Below are 21,443 nucleotides of genomic sequence, written 5' to 3'. Positions count from 1 at the left end.
CAGTGAGTAAGCCAGCTCTCTTCACCACCAAGATATCCAGGTTGCTCCTGCAGAGGTTTCCTGTCTGCACCGGGTCTTTGTCAACAAACCTTTTAAAAACGCAACACCGTGTCTGGCTCGAATATCGGGTTCCCTGTCCTGTCAGGTGCATAACAGATTCTAATTTTATGTGACTGTAAATTTTTAGTTTTCTTTATCTGAAAGCTACAACTATCAAAATTACATGAAATAAAGGTTTAAAATATTTCATATGTGTAATGTATCTATTAAATATGAGTTTCACTTTCTGAAACAAGGGACAAAAAACAATGAACTGTTTCAATACCTTCTATTTTTTTAGATTCACTGGTGTATGCTAAATACATTTGCACAGATTTGTTTGTACCCTTAAAGAGACTATTATTCCTTTCATTGTTATCATGTTTCAAACAGTGATTAATAAATATCCTTAGAAACATTGGTTTCACCCAGCTTATCATCACACATTTGCCCTTTTAAAAGGGAACAAAGTAGCCACCGCCATGCTAGGTTATGATCTTGGTAATTCCAGTCCACCATGGGACTCATGTAGCTCCCAACCTCAAAGCTCCTCAGCATAAGCCATGGGCCCACAGAGTGGGCTTCCTGTAGCTTCTGGTTGGACCTACCTGAGGCACAGGACATAAAGGTTGATCTCCAGACGCTTGCTGGTGAGCATCAACTGTCTAGTGGGCATCTCAGAATGGCGGCCCGGTCTCCCTTATTGCTCTGGTCTTCCTGCATTGGGGGGTTTTAACTGCTCTTAATCGTACCCCTTCCTTAATCTCAAATTGATATGGGAGACCCTACCAGGGGTTAAACATGTCCCCCAAGGTAATAGGAGTGCTCAAACCTCTTCACAACTTTAAGGTGGTGATTTGGCTGGATACCAGCAGGTTGACTGGGTTTTCTCTGAATGCTGGCTGGGCTCACCTTTAAAGATAGGGTAGAGAGCTCTATCATCTTGGGGAAGCAGACAGAAAAGTGTCTGTTCCTACTCATTAAAAAGGGTCCTCTGACTTGTCATTTAATCAGTATGCCTCTGGGGTGCCTTCCTCTGGAGGTTCACCAGACAAGGCCAAGTGGGAGAAGACCCAGGGCCAGAACCAGACTGATCAGACAGATCCAAACCGTTGAAGCTGAACTCCAAAATCAAGGTACATTACTTTCTAATTGCACCATCAGTCACATTCTGAGTCTCCACGGAAGGAGGTCCAGGAGGGCTGCTTTAATGAGAAAAACCACCAGAAAGCCAGACTGGCAATGGTTAAAATGCATGTTGAGAAAACCCAGAATTTAAAGGAGAATTTCATTTGGACTGGCAAGAAAAATCAGGCATTTTAGGAGCATCACATAGGCTCTATGTTTACTGAAAGAAAAATTACTTTAAAGAAAAGAGCACCATACCAGTTGGGTTTATTGCTGTTTTGTTGTATCTGGCATTAAAAACATTGTAACTGGACAGGTAACAGTGAAGTTTTAAGACGACCAAGGTATCCTAGCTTACTACTTTATGTCAGAAAGTTCTGCCTCAATTGCAGGTCGTGGGGGACTCCAGCAGGGTTGCGACCAATACTGAATGCACTCAGAAATTACTGAAGAAACACAGTAGACCAATAGACCCATAGCCTTCCATGGGGCCAGATCTCAATCCTTTTTAACATCTATGAAAATATCTACCTTGTACAAAGGAAGCATTGAGAAGGTTTCCCAGGAAGAAAATGCAGACATCTCATTGAGAGGCAAAGAGATTACTTATTGGCACCAATTGCTGCACCATAATATCAAATTAAGGGTGTCCATGCAGTAATAATATAAAAGATAAACTTGATGAGTAACAAAAAGCTAACTGATGTGCTTTAAACATTGGATAAAGCTGAAAAGATGCAATAATTTTTTTTCAGTTTCCAGTTACGTGATTGCTTTTTTCTTTTTTTCTTTTTTCTTTTTTTTTTGCTTGTTTATTGTCGGAAAAGACCAGAAAATTTGTCCGCGTCTGTAACTCTACCCATAAATCTAATGAATAGCTAAGGATTTGTCCAATATTGTATGCTACAATAGATGCATCTAAATTAATTATAACATCATTAGAGAGTTGATTCAATTCAAAAGGTAAAACTAATATGTAGATCAATCACACAAAGGGTGACATATTTTAAGTGCTTATTTATGTTTATAGTAATGATTATAGCTCACAGAAAGCCCTACATTAGCTTCTCGTGAAATTTAAAGACGATCAATGAAGCAGGATATTTAATACAGAAATGTTGTGTTTTGGTCTAACTTAATCATAGGGAAGACCTCTGCCTTGACAGTTGTTAAGCTACAGATGCTGGCTTTTCATAGATTGCTGCACCCTTTAATTTTCCATATAAATGGCAAGTTGAGTGCAAGGAAAATGTGTTGTAGAGAAAGGTGCACAAGCAACAAAAAAAACTGCAGCCTTGAGAGGATTTTGAAACAATGTGCATTCAAGATGTCAGGGAGATTCACAAGATGTGAATTGGAGTCAGAGCTTCAAGACTCCCTTCACACAGATGTTTCCAGAACATAGGCTGCAGCTGCAGCATTCTTTGTTTTAAGTCTCTCCCGAATCAGAGACTGAGAAAGGAGAAGAGCTGGACTGTTTCTTGCTGGTCTACAGATGAATTTTTAGATGAAAGGAAAGTTTGAATTCCATTTGGAAAAATCAAAGTCCCCGAGTCTGGAGGAAGAGTGGAGAGGCACAGCATCCAGGTTGTTGAGGTCCAGTGTAAAGTCTCCACACTCAGTGATGTTTTGGGGAGCCATGTCATTGTTGCTGTGGCCCACACTGCCAAAGCTATCAAAAACAGCAATCACTGTCTTGGATGGCGTATTGTCATGAGGAAGAAGAGAGACGAGTGTAAACACAGCAGATCAGCTAAAGGCCAATCTGGGCTTCCTAATCACCTCAGCAGATCCACAGGCTGAGGTAGCTGCCACACTGTTTAGATGCAGTAGTCCATGCAAAGCAAGAAGTTAAAATCTGTTTTCACTGGTTTTATAAAATAATTAAACTTTTCAAAAAAGGTAGAGTATCATTAGGTGCACGTCATTATTATTAACAACAGAAATAAATACATGAACTATGTCACTCTGTAACAAATTTATATCTAAGTTTATCGTTCTGATTGAAACTACAGATATAATTGAACTTTGTAGGGGTTCCAGTTTAAGATGCACCTGCACACTGTGTGTGTGTGTGTGTGTGTGTGTGTGTGTGTGTGTGTGTGTGTGTGTGTGTGTGTGTGTGTGTGTGTGTGTGTGTGTGTGTGTGTGTGTGTGTGTGTGCAGCCACGTGTGTTTGGAGTAAACATGTAACATGATGAAGGGGTCCTACGTCATTCTCAGAGGTGCCACACAGGCTGCAGGACTTGCACTCGATGCACTGCCAGCGATAAGTCCTCACCGCAGCCGTCATGTTCACTGTGAACTGCAGACAGGACGGGTGGCCTGGGCGCACACACAAACACACACACAAACACACACATGCACACAAACATAACATGTGCACACAAGCACAGTGCCACACAGTTTTTACTGTCAGTACTTCTGTGTTTCGAGGACAGTTATTCACCGTCTACATCATTTATCTGTGCAACAACTTGTTGACGTCATGCTAGGGAAATTATAATCAATATAGACAGCTATAAAATAGCTGTAATTATGCAACGGGAAGCGTTTAAGTTTGAAAAAATACCCCCAGAAAGGAAAAGAGTCATCTAAAAAATGTATGTACATATATATATATATATATATATATATATATATATATATATATATATATATATATATATATATATATATATATATATATATATGTATGTATGTACCTCAGAAAGTGAAACTGATATTTTGTTTGAATTTATCACACATTGAAATGTATTAAAGCAGAATTTCTATTATTTCTTGCAATTATGATGATTATGGCTCACAGATATTGAAAACCCTAAGATTAAGTGTGTTATAAAGTAAAAAAAAAAAACACATGAAAAATGTTCATTATTGAAAACTCATGGCATCAAACCTTAATAGGATAATTAACTCCAAACTGGTCTGACCTGATCCACAGAATGGGGTCAGGTCAGACCAGTTTGGGGTTTCCTGAGCCTCTAAGTGGTCTCTCAGTCTGGGTCCACAGGCGACACATTAATGGGGAAGACTGCTGACTGGACAGATGTCCAGAAGACAGTCATCGACTGCCAAGGAGGGGAAGCCACTAAAGGTCATTGTTGAAGAAGCTGGTTGTTAACAGAGGGCTGGATTCAGGCATATTCATAGAAAGGTTTTGATAGGAGAAGGTGCACCAGCAACTGGGATAACCACAGCCTTTAGAGGATTGTCAAGCAAAATTCATTCAAGAATTTGGGTAGATTTCACGAGGAGTGGATTGAGCATGATGTTAGAGTATCAAGAGCCACTATGCACAGACAAACCCTACATATGGACTAGGTAAAACAGGAACTGGTATTTTGCTCTGTGGTCCAAAGTCATTCTTATTAGATGAAAGTAAAGTTTGCATCAATCAAGGAACCAGAGTCTGGAGGAAGAGTAGACAGGCATAGAATTCACATTGCTAGAAGTCCAGTGTGAAGCGTCCACAATTGGTGAATATTTGGAGTGACGTGTCAACTGCTGCTGTGGATCCACTGAGTTTTCTGAAGTCCACATTCAAAGTAGACATCTACCAGGATATTCTGGTGTGCGTAAAGCTTCCCTCTTCTGACAAGTTGCATGAAGATTTCATTTTCCACGTACCGGCCTACACTGCCAAAAGGCTCAATAAACTGTCTCTATGACCATGGTGTTCCTGTGCCTGACTGGCCAGAAAACTTCCCTAAACCGAACCCCAGAGAGAATATATGGAGTATTGTCAAGAGGAAGATGAGAGACACAAGATCCATTAAGGCCTGACCTGAAGGCAGCTATCAAAGCAACCTGGGTTCCCATTACACTTCAGCTGAAGGTTTTCAGGCTTTATTATTATCTTTGAGCCATAATCATCAAAATTTATAGAAATAAAGGCTTATAACACTTCACTCTGTGTGTGATGAATTTATATAGTATGAGTTTCATCTTCTGAAATGAGTGAGAAAACATACCGAATTTACTCATGGCCTCGTAATTTTCTTAGATCTACCTGTACTTTTTTCTTGGCAGCTATACAGACGTGGACAAATTTTTTGGCACCCAACCAAACATTTGTGAAAAGCTTGTGAAATCAATTTGTTTTTTATTACAGCAGCAAAATCTCACAAAGAAAGTTTTTTTTTTTTTTTTTTAGAAAAATCCAACCTTTAATGTGAGAAATTTTATTGAATGGGGGGAAAAAAACCTTACCCAAAATAATCATGTTATTTTTAACCAAATAACATGGCACATCTATTGGCACCCCTAGCAATGCCTTTAAAAGAAATGTAACTGAAGTATTTTTATATTCAGACTTTTCTTATTTTAGGTTAATTGGCAATTTTGGAAGTTCTCATTAGTAACTTCCTGTTTCCCTGAACCGTAAACATCATGTGACACAGAGACAGATAGTTTTGTTTTTAGGCTGCTTGATATTTATCCTGCCACAACAATGAGCAGGACGGTAAGGAAGCTCAGAAAATCTCAAAAGCTCCAGATTAGAGAATTGAAGCAAAAAGTGACATTGTTGATCACTTGTCGACAGGCCAACCGCTGGGAGTTATGCCTGAAAAAAACAAAACTTTTCTGTCCTACCATCACAAATGTAAATTTGTGGAGTTTACTAAACTATAGCGTGGGTCAGTGGTCCTCGATTCCGGCAATGGTCCTCGAGGGCGTGTGTCCTGCAAATTTTATTTGTGTTCCTGATTCAACATACCTGAGACAAATAATCAGGTAATTAGCAGGACTCTGGATAACCAGGCTGCATACTGAGGAGGTAATTCAGCATGATAGACCTGGGACATATCAAAAAGCAGCAGAACACCTACCCTCGAGGACCGGAATTGAGGACCAATGGTGTAGGGTATAGAGCCATTGAACATGAAATTAAAAAATAATAATAATATGACCAAGATCGAAAATTGAAGACTTCATTTCCGCCAAAAAAAAATTTAAATATCTGGATTAAATCTATAGTTGGTAAACATTATTTATTATAATGGGTAAAATCATCCTTCCATCCTGAAAGTAGTTAATACATTACGTATTCAGAAAAAGGAGATTAAAAATAAATCTCTGTGGGAGCTGCAGGACTGTAAAAATTCTGGAACAATCCCTAGATTTGAGTTTTATTCCTGCTCTCACCTAACCTGACAACAGCCAGCTGTATGTATCGCTCTGCCTAGCTCCACTCACATACATCTGGGACACCGCCATAGGAATTGCCTTTACTGAAGGCTGGGCCTTATCAAAACTCGTTGCATATGATTGGATAAGCCACTTGTCTGTCATCTTTATCAACGTGCTATTTCAACCAGTCACACCGAAGCTAACCCGTGACGCTGATGAGACCGACGCCGGAAAAAAAAAACCTTTTTTTTTTTTTTTTATGTGTTTGCGGCTCTAGTGCAGGGTTTCCCGCAGCGCTATCTTGGCGAGGCGGCCGCGGAAAACGTGTTGTCCACCCCCCCCCCCCTCCGCTCCGCGAGCCGGTCCGCGGAAAACGTGTCGTACACCCCCCCCCCCCCCCCCCCCCCCGCTCCGCGTAGAAAAAGTCATCCCCCCCCCCCCCCCCCCCCCCCGCTCCGCGAGTCGGTCCGCCTCGCATAAGCAAATCCATGCGGGAAACACTGTTGTGGCACACCTTTTATTGAAAGTGAGCTGACAGGAAGAGGGGGAAGACAGGCGGCAAAGCGCCGCGGGTCGGAGTCGATCCCGGGCTGACCGCGTTGAGGACTAATAGGCCTCCCAATATGGTTAGCGCTAACCGCTCCGGGGCGCGTCCGCGTACGCGTTGCACGTACGCGTACGCGCCCCGGAAAACAAAACTTGCCAAATCCGGTCGGGAGAAGGGCGAAAACATGGTTTCCACCAACAAAAGCCTTCAGAGCCGTTCTCTGATGTTCTTTTAATGAAACAATATCCGATAGATTGGACAACACGGAGGAAATAGCAGCATCAATGCTAACGCTTGCTTCCTCGATGCGAGCCGCCATTGTTGTTGGAATCTCACGGTGGCTTCTCCACTACGTCACATCCATGAAACACCCGCCCTGCGTCCTGATTGGCCAGACCAAAAATTTGGTTGGGGAAATCATTTTCAATGAGCCGTGTCCCAGATGTATGTGAGTGGAGCTAGGCGGAGCGATACATACAGCTGGCTGTTGTCAGGTTAGCTCTCACCTCCCTCTGTCCCTCAAGTTCAGGGGGTATTGCCTTATCTATTGGTTGTCCCACATGACGATCATTCTGACGCGCTCACGTAACGTGCATCCACATTCCTTCCTAGATTCAACTTGCTGGTGGCGCATGTGCACTTCTAGTGTTTACTGTTTATGTAACTTGTTAGCTTAGCGGCTAGGTTAACGGTTAGCTTTGGTGTTAGCCATTCATTGTAGCTCCGCTGCTCTCACCACATACTTTGAACATAGCTGAGAATTGCAAGAAGCGAACCACGTTCATGTTTATGAAAAGAAGAGGAAGGCTTTAGTAGAAAGTAATAAGACCAGAGTGGATCTGGGAGATTTTTTTCACGCAATCCCCCTGAAGATCGGAAGCACAATCGCCAACCCTAGCTTTAATTTCACACATTTATGAGAAATAAATGTAATATTGTATGATATCAAAAAGTCATAAAACCTACTAAAAAGTAAAATTTTCCGTGATTATTATTTTTTACAGCATTACAACAAAGATATTCCCTGAAATTGTAGGGACATTTGCAACAAGAATTGCAATAAGTCCTACAAGAGATGTGATTCTGGGCTTCGTTAATGTATCAGAAAGACACCCCCTGGGTGCAGACTCGATCCAGCCATGTTGCAGCTTCTTCCTTATTCTGAACCCCATTTGAGGCGTTGATGGCGAGTCTGCACCAGGGAGATGTGGTTCTGATACAGGTGTAAGAGCCTGGATGCACCACTTCCACTCTGCAAAATATCTAGATTTTCATCTTGTACATTTACCACATCAATCTTAGAACACTGCTGGTATTTTTTTGTTGTTGCAGATGTCTGACTTTATAATATAAGAGAATATCTTAGTTATAATATCATAACTTTTCTTATTTAATCATCCATCCATCCATCCATTGTCTAACACGTCTATCCCTTGCAGGGTTGCGAGGGGAGCTGGTGCCTATCTCCAGCTGTCAATGGGCGAGAGGCGGGGTACACCCTGGACAGGTCGCCAGTCTACCGCAGTCCTTTAATCATAGTAAATTATAATTTGTTGTTTCAAATTTATAACATTTTGACATCCGAGAATATTCAATTTTTTTTCTTGTAAATATGTCAAATTAATCTAGAAATGTCAATTTTTTTAACGAAAATTTAAAACTCCAAGGCCACATTATTATTGTCTTTTTTTTTCACAATAGCCTCAAAACTCTGTCGTAAACTAAAATCCTTTGCTTTTGTGAGCAAAACAAGACATGAATGTGTGGAAAAAGATTCATCCGGACGGTAAAGCATGGTGGAGGATGCTGTGGGCCTGTTTTTAAGACTCTTGCGGCAAGGCATCGTGAACTCTTTCAAGCACGAGGACACTTTAGTAAAAAAAAAATGTAAAAAAATCTGGAAGCTTCTGCCAGTTCACTGAATATGGGTCCTCAATGAGTCATTCAACAAGATTTTGATCCAAACACATTTAGAAACATCTACACATAAATGGTTCAGCAGAGACAAAATAGGAGAGGATGGCTAAAGGGGGTTGTACAAAGTCTGACATCAGGGGGTACTGGTATTATTGCCATCTGTAATTTCATTAAATATAGCTCATTCTTACTGTGGGATTTTTCTTCCCACTGAATAAATTTCCATTTTCGGTTGAATTGTCTAAATGTTTCATTGTGAGATTACGCTCCTGCAATAAAATGGACATTTATTTTTAGGCTTCTTATACATTATTATCAGGGGTGCCAATAAATGTGGACAGTGCTATGGATAGGAGCCCATGATGAATTTTCAAGATTTCCTTTAACTTTTGAAGCTCACATTCTGTAACGTTCAGTGCTAATGCTTGCACAGGTAGGGACCATACCAATGTTTTTTTTTTCATTTGCCCATTCACTACAGTTCACAGAAGGAATGTTTGTTCACTTCTTTTTTATTTTTCAGAATAATAAAAGGGATGAAAGGAATAAATATGTATGTATTTGTACAGTACATGCAGTCATGATAGATACAAAAGTTCTCCACCAATTACACAACATTCTGTGGTTTTACATGCAACCAAAATGTACAATAACTTTCAATAGTAAAACAAGGCTGATGATGGGAAAATAATACAATCATTTAATAATAAACCTTCAGTCATGAGCAAACGGAAACCATCACTCTCACAGATGTATGTAACAGTCAGTTAATATTATAAAAGGACAGCTAGGCAAAATACGTTGCATTAAACAAGGTTGTTCAAAGTTGGCATTTCAATGGATCTATTTATGTAAAATGATCTAAAAGTAATGGAGAGAAGGCTGTTTTTAAGAGCTTCTGCAGGTTCAAAGCACCATTTATTTATACTGTGCACTGCAGCCAGCAGAACTTAAGTCTACAATCTATGTCAACATATGAAGTAGCTTATTGCTTATAAGCTAATAGATTTGCAATTAACTGCATTGTTACATCCTCATTTGTAAGTCGCTTTGGATAAAAGCTATTGCCAAATGCAAAAACATAAATGTAAAAAAAAAAATAAGCCTGAAATTATACACTTAGCCCCTGGCAGATTTAGATGTAAAATAATTTTTCTTCAAACAAAAAAGTTGGTTTCTGATAGTAAATGAGAAGGCCCGCTCTCAAAAGATGACAAAAAATGTGAGATGAATAGTGTTTATTTATTTATAATTTATCTGTTTTGATTTACATTTAATTTAAAAAGTGCAATTAAAAAATAAATGTTTGTCAATGACCAATGGAAAACTCTCTTTCGGCATAATAGCAATAAAATCTTTCTTATGACATGGTTCCTACATGTTTTAACTGGTATTTTTTATGAGCTCCAAGTCTAATCTTTAGCTCCTCCAGCACAGGTACCTTGTCAGGATCAAATCGTGACTTTTGCTCCAAATGTTAAGATTGCTTTCAGTTGGAAGAAACAAGTTGGGAAAATTTAAAGAATACTTTAAACCTAAATCTGCCAGTGGTATGAACTTCCAATGAACACCTTCAAGTACTCGATTTGCAGTGACTGAATAATTATGTGACTTTATTGATAACAGAATAATTTGTATTTTGATGTGTACTCATATATGATGTTGTAGAGCATGCTCACCATATTTACACCAAACAAAATAACAACAAAAAAGATTTAGGAAAAAAAATAACTTTATATTCCAGCATACTTCCAAGTAATCTGATTTTCACACTGTAGAAGAACCAGATTTAATCATTGGAAATACTGTAGTAAGAAAAACACCTAAGGAGATCCAAACCTTATATTATAAGGTTATTCGTAATTTATTGGTCCATGAGTTTTCTTTAAAGGGCTAAAATACAAAAAAAACAATGGCATGGTCCTTTAATTTTCAAAGGGATATTTCGGATTTTTGTTGAGGTTTAATAAGGTCATTTAGCTGTGATAGGTCCCTTACCTGGAGCAGACAGACATCATGATGTAGAAAAGAATAGCCATGGCATGGATCACTATACTTAACGGTATATAAATTATCTGCACGTCATAAATAGACTATTGTTACATTTGTTGCTGTTTTACAGACGAACCGCCTTGGTATTGCTATGTTAAAGCTAAGTTGTTGGAGGGTAAGGGCAATGTCAACCCTATAAACAACTATAAGCCCTAGAATAGCTCAGAAGCATACCATCCTCAATGCTGTTGCACAAATGACAACCTGACACAAAATCCAAAGGTTTACTGCTCTCTTGGTGGAGTTTGAGTACCCTGACAATCAATTGATACGTCCCACACCCTATACTATTAGTGAAGCACAGATGTTGTTCAGCTGAGAAAACAATGAAAAACTTGTGACCAATATCTGCATTTTGAGCATTGTATCCCACAAATTTAATTATTTTCACTTTGAGATGGTTTTGTTTGCTAAAATCAAGCGACACGGATGGTTTTAGCTGTTAGCCTTCCACCCCTCTGAGCATTTCTTTACTTTTCTTCTAAAATCACCTCCATGCGACGTCTGTGTAAGACAGGTAAGGAATCTATTGCTGATGATAACTTCACAGAGCCTCACTTCTAAAAATCCGAACTACCCCTTTAAGACTGATCGAAATGGCTAAAACTTGTGCTTGTTTAAATACAAACTCTGTACTTTGCAAATGAAACATCTCCAAACTGTGGGTCATCAGATGGCCGCCTTCCTCCTGCCAATCATTCCCTTCTGCGGTGTCCTACCTGAGCGTCCACAGTCCGCACAGGAGATAAGGTCTTCGGGACAGCCCGTCTTCTTTGAGCCTCCAAGGCAAAAGTCGCAGTAGCCATTGGCAATCACAGAGCCGTCCGGTGCTTTCTTAGCTGAAAGAAAAAGAAGAAAAAACAGGTACTTTAGGTTAACTGCTCTCTAGAGAGAAAGGGGATGAAGAGCAAACCGTAAACTCATAAGTCAGGGTTATGAAATGTCGTCCTGGGATGAGAGCCCCTGTGTCAGTCTCTCGACAGCAAGAGGGACTGAAAACTAAAAGAGACAAAGCAGCCATCAGCGCGATATGACGAAGAGTACCATGGAGCATTACTGAAAGATTGTGATTACAGACAAAACGCTGAGATGCAAGACAAAGGAGAAGAAAAGAGACAAGTCACTGTGCCCCGGTTGTCCCTGTTGTCTCGTTATGTTTGCCTACAAAACAACGCGAGTCTGAGCAGGAGCCTCAGACTCCACAAGCCACCTGATCAAGTGGGGCCTCCTGGGGGGCAGGTAAATAATGTTGTGGATGAGCAAGAAGTTTAAGACAGAACATAAGGTTGAATAGAACTGAATGCACTTGTTCCTGATGGAAAGATGCAGGGACAGACCTGACATCCTGCTGAGCAAAGAAAACATGTGCTCTGTGGGAAGCCATTTCAAAATAATTACTAACAATGGAGAGATCCCAACACCCCCTCACCCCCCATCTGCCAGAGTGCTGTGTATGTACAGTATGTGGGCATATCCGTGTGTGTTCAGCATGAAACCCCCAACTTTCTCCCTGCCTGTCTCTCTGATGCTGATTGCATAATCCCTTTAATGGAAGCAATCACATAACTGCACTCTGCTGTGTATGTAGGCTTTCTTCTCTAAGATGTAACGCGGTCTATCGGCCCTTTAACAATGAGTCACCAGGCAGGATGTAGCCAAAATACAATAGAGTTCACAGGTGAACACTGAAAACCTAGAGTGCCTCACAAAAGTATCCATAATCCTCAAACTTATTTACATTTTGTTGAGTTAGAATCAGAAACGCCAGCATTTTGAACCGTTGTTACTGAGCTCCCTGATTCAGTACTTTGTACCACTTTTTGCTATAGGTAAAGCAACCAGTCTCTTAGGCTTTGTACATTGACTAAGAGACTGAGATTTTTGCCCATTCAACTTTGAAAAAAAAATCTCAAGCTTAGATTGGAGATCCGCTTCCTGGAAGAAGGAGTTCCCCACAGCTGGAATGGTGTCCTTCCTCTTTGCCCCCAGTTCTCCATAAACTGCATTGGGGGAGACATGTTCAAGCATGGATATCTCGATCTCGCCGGGTGAGTGAAATACTGCACCTTTGAAAAATCCTTGCATCCAAAGTAAAGTGAAGTCTAATGTGTGTGTACCTGCCGACCATTCCTGAGCCATAACTAAGACTAGCTGCCTCAACCTGGATGTCTGCACTCCTGCAGAAAAGAATCTGAATTTATTATAGATTCCTCAAGAAGAGACAGTGTCTCTTATTAAATCAACGGATGGGTTTTCCTTCACTGCCTTGACGAAGACAGCATTGAAACAGCAACCCTGCATGCCCCAGTTCGATCAGACGCTCAACCCAGCCGCTAGACCAAGAGCGACCATCACATCTTTTCTGCTCCTGGACATCCTGGACTCCAATTTTCTGAGAACACTACCAAAAGTGATTCACAGTAAGAGGTGGTGTCTGGGCAGAGAAACTGGCTTAGCATATAACAATTTAAATACCGTTCGATTGATTGTATTTTGTTTTTTTATGATACTTAAAGGCTTGAAAAGGCCGTTGAGCCTGATGCTACAAATTTGTTTTGTAAAATTGATGATTGGTAAAGAGTCACTTTACTCCTGCGATGTGAACTTATGCTGTTTTGCCTGTTTTCTCATTTCTTCTCACTTCATAAAATATATCCATATCGTCCTTATTAATGGGGTAAATGTGTCTGTGTTATCCCAGCTGCAAATACTAAAACAGTAGCCAGTAGACAGTATTAGCTCTACCACACGGCTTGTTCTGTGCATGCTGCAACCAGCCATAGTACGACACTAGCACGCATACACACATTAATATTTGTATTAGTCGTACTTAAATGATAAATGGTCTGTACTTGTAGGGCACTTTGTCAAGTCCTGAGGACCCCAAAGCGCTTTACACCTCATTCGGTCATTCACATGCTGAGGGTGGTGAGCTACATTGGAGCCACAGCTGCCCTGGGGCAGACTGGCAGAATCAGGGCTGCCATGCAATCGGTGCCACCGGGCCCTCTAACCACCGCAAAGAAGGTGTTCGAACCGATTCGAACCGGCGACCCAGCGATTACAGGACAAAAATATTACACAAATTGCAATATGATGAAATATATGGTTGTGAAAATAAATAAATAGAATAAAATAAAATAAACAAACCTTGGTTGATAAACATACACATTCACACCTAACTATGATGGGGGGGATAATGCCGTGTGGGGGAGGCATGACCAGCTGGGTTCATGGAGTGGGCTGTGATTGGTTGGCACGTCCGCATTGTGTTGTTCCCGTCTCCGGATGAATGGATTGGGTCGTCGAGGCTGGGATTGAGAGAGGGGTTTGGGGCTGGGGTATGGACCCGGTTTGCCCAGGTTGGGGCAGTGCTCGGCTTTGGTCTCAGCTTGTGGCTCAGGTGGTCTGCTCTCCCCCATCCTGGTGATTGGGATCACCTCCCAGGTCTGGGGGCTGGATCTCCCACTGGGTTGTCGGTACCTGGACCTGTGACCTGTGTGTCGTGACTGCAAATGTGTGTACACCATCTACGTATTTTTGTGTGTAATTATGAGCGTTTGCGTGTGTGGGCATTATGGTGGGAACGTGTGAATGTGAACGCGTGCCTGTGATTATATGTTTGTCTTTCTGTCAGGTTGGGCTTTGGGCTATCCCCTCTCCTGGGACATCTCCACTGCTAGGACTTTTCCGCTGGGCTGCACTCTACATCACACCGCACACTTTTCCGTACTCTACTCAGGAGAAAGTATGGTGGTTATCGAGTAGAGTAGAGCTCTTACGTGAACAGACTGCTAGTCAGTGATTGGCCATGGGTCGCGCCAGCCAGCCAGCCGACAGTGGAGCAAGGGGTGTAAAAAAAAATCGTCCGTGATTTGCCGACTCAATACTATGTAGGGAAACTCTAGATTCACTATGCTGAAAGCTGTGAAGTTTTGTCTATAAAGACTGTGTGGTTCAAAAAGTTGTTCTTCACGGCCGCTGGTCAAGCCAGTGTTGTGTGTGTGTGCGGCAGAGGGCAGAGCAACCGTTGCTGCTGCCGCCTTCTGTGGGAGATGGAAGGCTTGAGAGAGGCAGCATGGAGGAAACCCCAGGTGGCGGCAGTGTGGGGGCAGCTGGGGGACAGCTTCTTTCTCGGCAGCCGATGTTGCTCTCGGCTCCTGAAGCTTTGCTCCTCCGCCTTTTAATAGTGGATCTAACCCAAATATCACTCCACCGAATCAACCCAGTGCAATGTGAATACCCTATATCCAGCCTATAAAAATAAAAAAAAAACTACTTTTTAACAGATTTTTACCAGTTTGGAGCAGATCAGCCTCTTCTTCCCTCTTCGCTTTTCTCTCTCTCACAGACACACACACAGAGACATTTCAGAGCCTGATCCAGATATTTATTCAGTGGATTATTTTATCCCTAAATAACATTTAAGACATTCTTGCATTTACATTTGTATTTTTATGTTGTTATTCATAATTGATTTACATTTTTATTCTACTGTTTCTCACATATTTATTCAGAGTTAATGCCACACAGTGGCATCTTGCCTGATCTTTTTCATCTTCCTATCTTTCACTTTTACCTTTAAGTTTTGGTGTCCATTGAATTTGAAATAATCCTAACATAATATCCAATAAGGTTTTTTGCATATATACGTACAGTATATGTGCGGAGCACTATAGCGAAAGTAGTAATGCTCCACTTGTGAAAGGAAATCTGTTGGACTCTCTTTGCCACTAAAAAAGCAATTCTTAGAACTACACTGCCAGAGAGGAAACGTAAAAAAAAGATTAAATTACACAAAAGTGGACTCCTTTCACAAATTCGGTTTATTTTGACAGCAATTGTATCACCTAATCTTTAAGTAAATGTGTACCACACAAATTTCTTTCTCCAGAAATATTAAAAGCCATTTCCTTTTCTTTTCTTTTTTTTTTTACCTCTATTTCAATGAAACACAACATTGTCTAGACCTATTGGGGAAAATCTCAAAAGAATTTGCCTATAAAAAGACATTTTATAGTTGTAAAATGAGAAAATCTGAACATTTTCAAGGGACATAAATTATTTAGCAATACACTGTACACTCAGTACAAAGAATATGCCAAAAACCATTTATCTTCTGCAGAACATCCATTGTTGGCCCCATACTGTCAGTGAATACGCAGTCATGCTAGGCAGAAAGAAAAGTCCATTAGATCCGACGGTAGCAATCCATCAGATCCATCTTTATGAAGCTACATTTTACTTTTGTAACAAACAAATCTTAAAAATTAGTAGATTGTTCCAAGGGTGAAATGTACACCTTCATAGCGTTGTTCTATTAGTTCACACTATAATCTCCATAATTTGCTTTAGAGTTTCACTGCTGGATAATTTGTTATTCTGAACATAACCCTGTCCCAAAGTGTAGCCTCTTCAGCCTCTCTCAGACCTGCTACAATAATCTGAAAGTAACTGCTTGTGTCAGCTGTGTGTCTAAATGAACACCCTGGTGCTTGTCTCTAGGAAACTATGACATGTCACCAATTCCTGCTGTATACACTCACACTAATGGATAGGCAACCATTGGTGTTTTTTTTTTTTTTTTTTTGCCATACGCTCTGCTTCCCCCAGAGATACCCCATGTTTCTTGTCAACATAAATAAATAAAAAATGTTGCTGTCCAAACTTTCTTGCACTGTAGTTTTTTATCATTCGTCAACTCAGCTGTGGGCAAAGCAAACAGGAATCAAACTCAGAATGCTCTCCCAGATTTGCAGCTGCAGCGACTCTCCAGGACACGCAGACACAGGATCTGGTCGAAAAGTTATTTTTAAGGAAGGTCCCTCGCCGAGTGAAATGACCCAGAAGTATTAAAGTAGTAACCATGATAAGTGCTGTTCCAATTCTCCAAATGCTGAGGAAATGAGCTCCAATGCTCCCTTTATTATCTCCTTCAGTAATGTATTCACCATACAATGCTTTGCGAAAGAAAAAAGGCTGTTTCTATCCCACAATTCTTTGCAGCATTCTTCATAAAAGCTAGGTCTGGCCTTAGCTGTGACACCTTCCTGGGGGGCACTGGCCAAGCTAATGCTGCCAACAACTTAATATTATCCTTCTCTAGATGGTACACTAGTTAAATAGTTTAACTCTCTCCCTCTCCTAGACATAGCTACTGGCTGAGATTTTACCACAACTAATAATAATCTTCATTATCATTGCAATATACTGTACATTCCAATGAAACTTGCTCTCTGCATCTTAACCCATCCCCTTGGGGAGCAGTGGGCTGCCACTGTGCCACGCCTGGGGAGCAATCTAGGGTTAAGGGTCTTGCTCAGGGACCCAGAGTGGCAGTCTGTGGCAGTTGTACCCAGAACCTCTGGGACACAAGTGCGATGCTCTAACCACTAGGCCACCACTCCCCAACACTAACTGTACTATGAACTACTTATTTGGAGGGGAGCCATATGTGCAAATCAACAACAGTAATTCCCCGTGTACTATTATTAAATGCAGAGTTCCTCAGGGCCTGCAATAGACTGGCAATCTGTCCAGGGTGTACCCAGCCTCTTGCCCATTGACAATTGGAGACAGGCACAAGCACCCCTTGCGACCCCACAAGGGATAGACGTGTTATAAAATGGATGGACGGATGAAGTTCCTCAGGGCTCCATGTTAGTGCCAAATAGACTTTTGCACGAATGACTTTGCATATTTAACAAATGTCCTTCAAAAGGTAATTTTTGCTGATGACACCAATTTATTAATTAATCATAAACATCTTAATAATTTACTAAAGCTTGTAAACCAAGAATTGGCTAAAGTCAATGATGAATGTCACAAGTTGTCTTTAAAGCAGCAATAAGCTAAATTTCAATGTTTTAGATAGGAGAAACCAAAGACAATATTTCTGTTTTACTCCAGTCTCTTGTTTACGTTCCCAGGCAGGATCGTGCGTGTACATGCGCGCGTACGTGTGCGGGCATGTAAACAGCTACCACTCAGGGCTTAGCCCCTACCTGGCATAAAATACCACCGTCAGACTAGCGCAGTTTTGGAGCAACATGGCGGAGAGCACCCCCAGCAGATCAAAATGTTCTCTTGCTGACAGCATTATCAAGTTATGAGCTACTCTTAACTTGAAATGTTCCTCCGAAAGTTGAGACTTTTATGCTGTGTTTTTGTACTTTACAAGGATATGCATATAGAAGGTGACGTGTGAGATGGGAAGGAGGGGCTGGGTGGAGCAAGAGGCGGAGCATGTCATTCATCTTGTTTTGGTGCTCAAGCACCACCTAGTGGTGAAATATCACTTATTGCTCCTAAGTAAGAGTAATTATGTTATATTTCATTCAAATTGAAAACGGAAAAATATTGGTGATATACAAATTGAGTGGAAAGTAATATATTCCTTGGAATATTCTTAGAAGAGTTTTTGAAAACACACATTGAGTGTCTTATTGTTAAACTTTCTAAATATGTTGGTTTATTTTATAAGCTAAGAAACTATCTTCCTCTTGAAGCTCTTTTCTACATGTCTCTATTTGAACCACATCTTAATTACTGTAAAGAAAGGCATATGAGTGATAATGTAAGCAAATTATAAGCTCTCTCTGACACACTGTTTTACAGACTCAAACTTTTGAAGCTCAATGAGTACAATAGCTTACAGAATGCTTGCATTATGTACAGTGTAGTATAAAGACTAAATCTTAGACTCTGCCAGCTCATTCCAGTGATTTTTGTCCGTCTCCTGACCATAACACAAGGGGAAATCACTATTAAGAGGGAAAAAGTGGAAGTTGAAGTACACTAGCTTTAGTGTAGCATGTCGAGGCCCGGAAATATGGAATGAGACTGACAGCACTGTTAAAGAATCTCAGTCTCTTAATCTATTCAAAAAACTTCTCAAGCAGAGTTTGAGTAATGAAGTGTACTAGTGGCTAAATATGACAACATTCTTTATCAGTAGGATGGGAGTTTGAGTTGTTGGATGGTTGATGGGGTATGAAGTTTGATTTCTTAGCTTGCTATGTTGCTCTGTATTGTGATGTAAGTGTATGGGTCCCTGATTCTAAACTGTATAGCTTCAAAGTTTTCCTATTCACAAACTGTTCCTCATTAATTGTACAACGTAAATATTTATATAACATCTGTTGGTAAATAAATGAATAAATGAAATGAAATGAATATGTGCTCTCTTTCCTCCACTACACTGGCGCACTGGCTCAGAGCTTTTCTACTTAGCTGTGTTTCTCTCCTTGATGAGGTCACTTAAAGAGCTACTACTCCCATTACCTTTTTACTTTTCTTTCATGTAGAAAGTGCTCCTGGATCAGTGCTACTGTGCTCTTTTTCTTTGTATGTGCTGTCTTCTCAACCCCCCAGTCGGACAGGAAAGGCTGTTCTTGCTGAGCCAGGTTCTGCTGGAGGTTCCTTTCTGCTGTCGCTGCATGCATGCTCGGTTTGAGGGTCTGCTGCGACCCAATGGCAGGCCCACTGTCACTAAAGCACATGCCCATCCAGGAGGAGTGAATACTGCAATCAGTGACCTGATGCAATCTGCTGGGTTTCCTTGGATAGAAAACCTTTTAACCAATTTGAATAAGAAACTGAACTTGACAAAAATTTTTGTTAACTAGAATAAATTGGAATGGATGTAATTGACTGAGAATATGTATGATTTGATTGATTTTTTATCATTATTGCAAGGTCCTTTGTGTGGAGGTGTTGTGAAACGCCACTCTATAAATAAACCATATGTAAATGTCATATTTAAATTGTCACCATGTAAATTGAATTGAATCCGAAAACATTTTTGTAATGCTATCAGACTAAATTGCACTGGTGTGAATAACTCTGAACACAGTGATGTAAGAAGCATTGATTTGTATTTATTTTATAAATAACTACAGTTTTGATAATTATATATTTGCCACATTGCTTCTATACAGTGGAAATGCAGAAAGATACATAATCTTTACAGATTTTATTTTTTTCCAAACATGACAACTTCTGTGCTGCAAATAAAAATCTGATAAGGCTGCATTTTTTTCCACCTTCTGTTCCATTTTCTCAAGAGCAAAAAAAATAATCAAATAAAAAATACGTTGAAGAAAAGGCTACAAAAAGGAAGTTTTAACATTAATACATCCGACCTGGTGTTCAGCAGAAGAGATAAAAAGCTTTTTATAATGGGTAAAAACAAAAATGTAAGAACGACACATATTTATTTGGTTTGACTGAGTATGCGTTTACTCAATGAATTCACGGACACTTTGCTCCCCATCTGCTGACAGCTTCACTGAGAGACTAAAAAAGAGCTGAGAGGATCCAGACCACTTCACACTGATGTATTTGGTCTGAAAACGTAATTTATTAAGTGGTGATAATCACCAAATTAAATGAAGTAATTAAATTAAAAAGTGTAAAAATAAAGATGCGGTATATTCTACGTTAAAATAAGACAAATAAAAAAGAATGACTTAATCAAGAGTAACAAAACTAGCTAGCATGCTTTAGGCATTGTTACTGTGATATTTGACTACTTTATGACACCACTCACCCAACAGTTGTTTTTTTGTCACCTGTACAATGAAACTCAAAGGTGTGTGGCCTCTCGATTTGTACACCGCACCCAACAGCAGGCTTTAATGATCAAAGGAGGAAAAAAGATTGCCTACAAACTACCACGTTCAAAGTGTTTATTAACAAAATGAAAGGTACGCTGCATGAAATAGTCACATTGGGACAATATATCTTCACTGGACAATATTTATGAACTACCAAAATCATTTTATTAGGAATTGCAATACATGTTGAAGTTTTCAAATAAAGTATAAAAATTTGAAAACCCAATAAGGTTACGGTTCTCAGAAGATGGTATCTTTTTCCACCAGGTCCTGGCATTTATGTGCCGCAGACAATGCTGACACAAGCAGAGCTACCACAAGGTGGTGGTAATGCACCAAGTTGTTTGCCTAGCATGTGATACAATCACAAAAAAGGGAGTGGGGAAAAAATAAATCGCTACAGTTTTGCCGTCTTTAAACTCTTTGGAAAGTCTTGCAAAGTGGAAACTACAGAGAAGCTACTGCAACCTTACTATCAGAACACACACGCACATTTCAGCATTCAACTATTGGCCTGGTGAAAAAAGGCATACATGTGGGAACCAGAAACCTGTGGTCCATCTGAGCTGCTGCTCAACACCCAGGGTGATGTTCCATCTGGGGGGCAGATGGACAAGTTTTCTTGCCTGAAAGTCAAAGTGAGGACTCCAGCGACAGTACTGAGAAATGAACTTTATTAACAGGCCAATGTGTTAACGGCTTGCGGCCTTCATTTGAATGCATGTTGTAACATCAGCAATGTGCAGAAACAAATTATATACTAAATAAAAGCTCATTAAAAATAACATCTATGAAAAAAGAATTATGACAACAAATATTCAATCCATCCGATCTCTATGCTCCTTTATCTATGCTCATTCAGGGGGTGGGCATTACTATCTCTGCACCACACCTGACAACTATCTCAGGGTTTTGGGGGCTGTACATCGGACATGTTGCCAATGAGGCTGAGTCTTACTGAACAGTACAAGGTGAAGGGCCAAATGCATCCCGCTACAAATGAGGATCAA

General features: G+C 40.3%; 1 protein-coding gene across 3 annotated transcripts in view; it reads right to left on the bottom strand.

The window, feature by feature from the left end:
• dpf1 (D4, zinc and double PHD fingers family 1) overlaps nucleotides 1-21,443 on the bottom strand; it is a 90,671-nt gene that overhangs the window by 10,391 nt on the left and 58,837 nt on the right. For 2 of the 3 annotated variants that reach the window (XM_036150251.1, XM_036150252.1), the window contains exons 9-10: nucleotides 11,536-11,655; nucleotides 3,380-3,492 (exon numbers count right to left, since the gene is read on the bottom strand). In XM_036150251.1, coding sequence (XP_036006144.1) covers nucleotides 3,380-3,492; nucleotides 11,536-11,655 — 233 coding nt within the window. The remainder of the gene's footprint in view (nucleotides 1-3,379; nucleotides 3,493-11,535; nucleotides 11,656-21,443) is intronic. The other variant, XR_004933297.1, reaches the window with a different exon arrangement.

The sequence above is a fragment of the Fundulus heteroclitus genome, chromosome 18 (genome assembly GCF_011125445.2).
Source record: "Fundulus heteroclitus isolate FHET01 chromosome 18, MU-UCD_Fhet_4.1, whole genome shotgun sequence".
Lineage (NCBI taxonomy): Eukaryota > Metazoa > Chordata > Actinopteri > Cyprinodontiformes > Fundulidae > Fundulus > Fundulus heteroclitus.
This window is presented reverse-complemented; position numbering and strand designations above follow the sequence as displayed.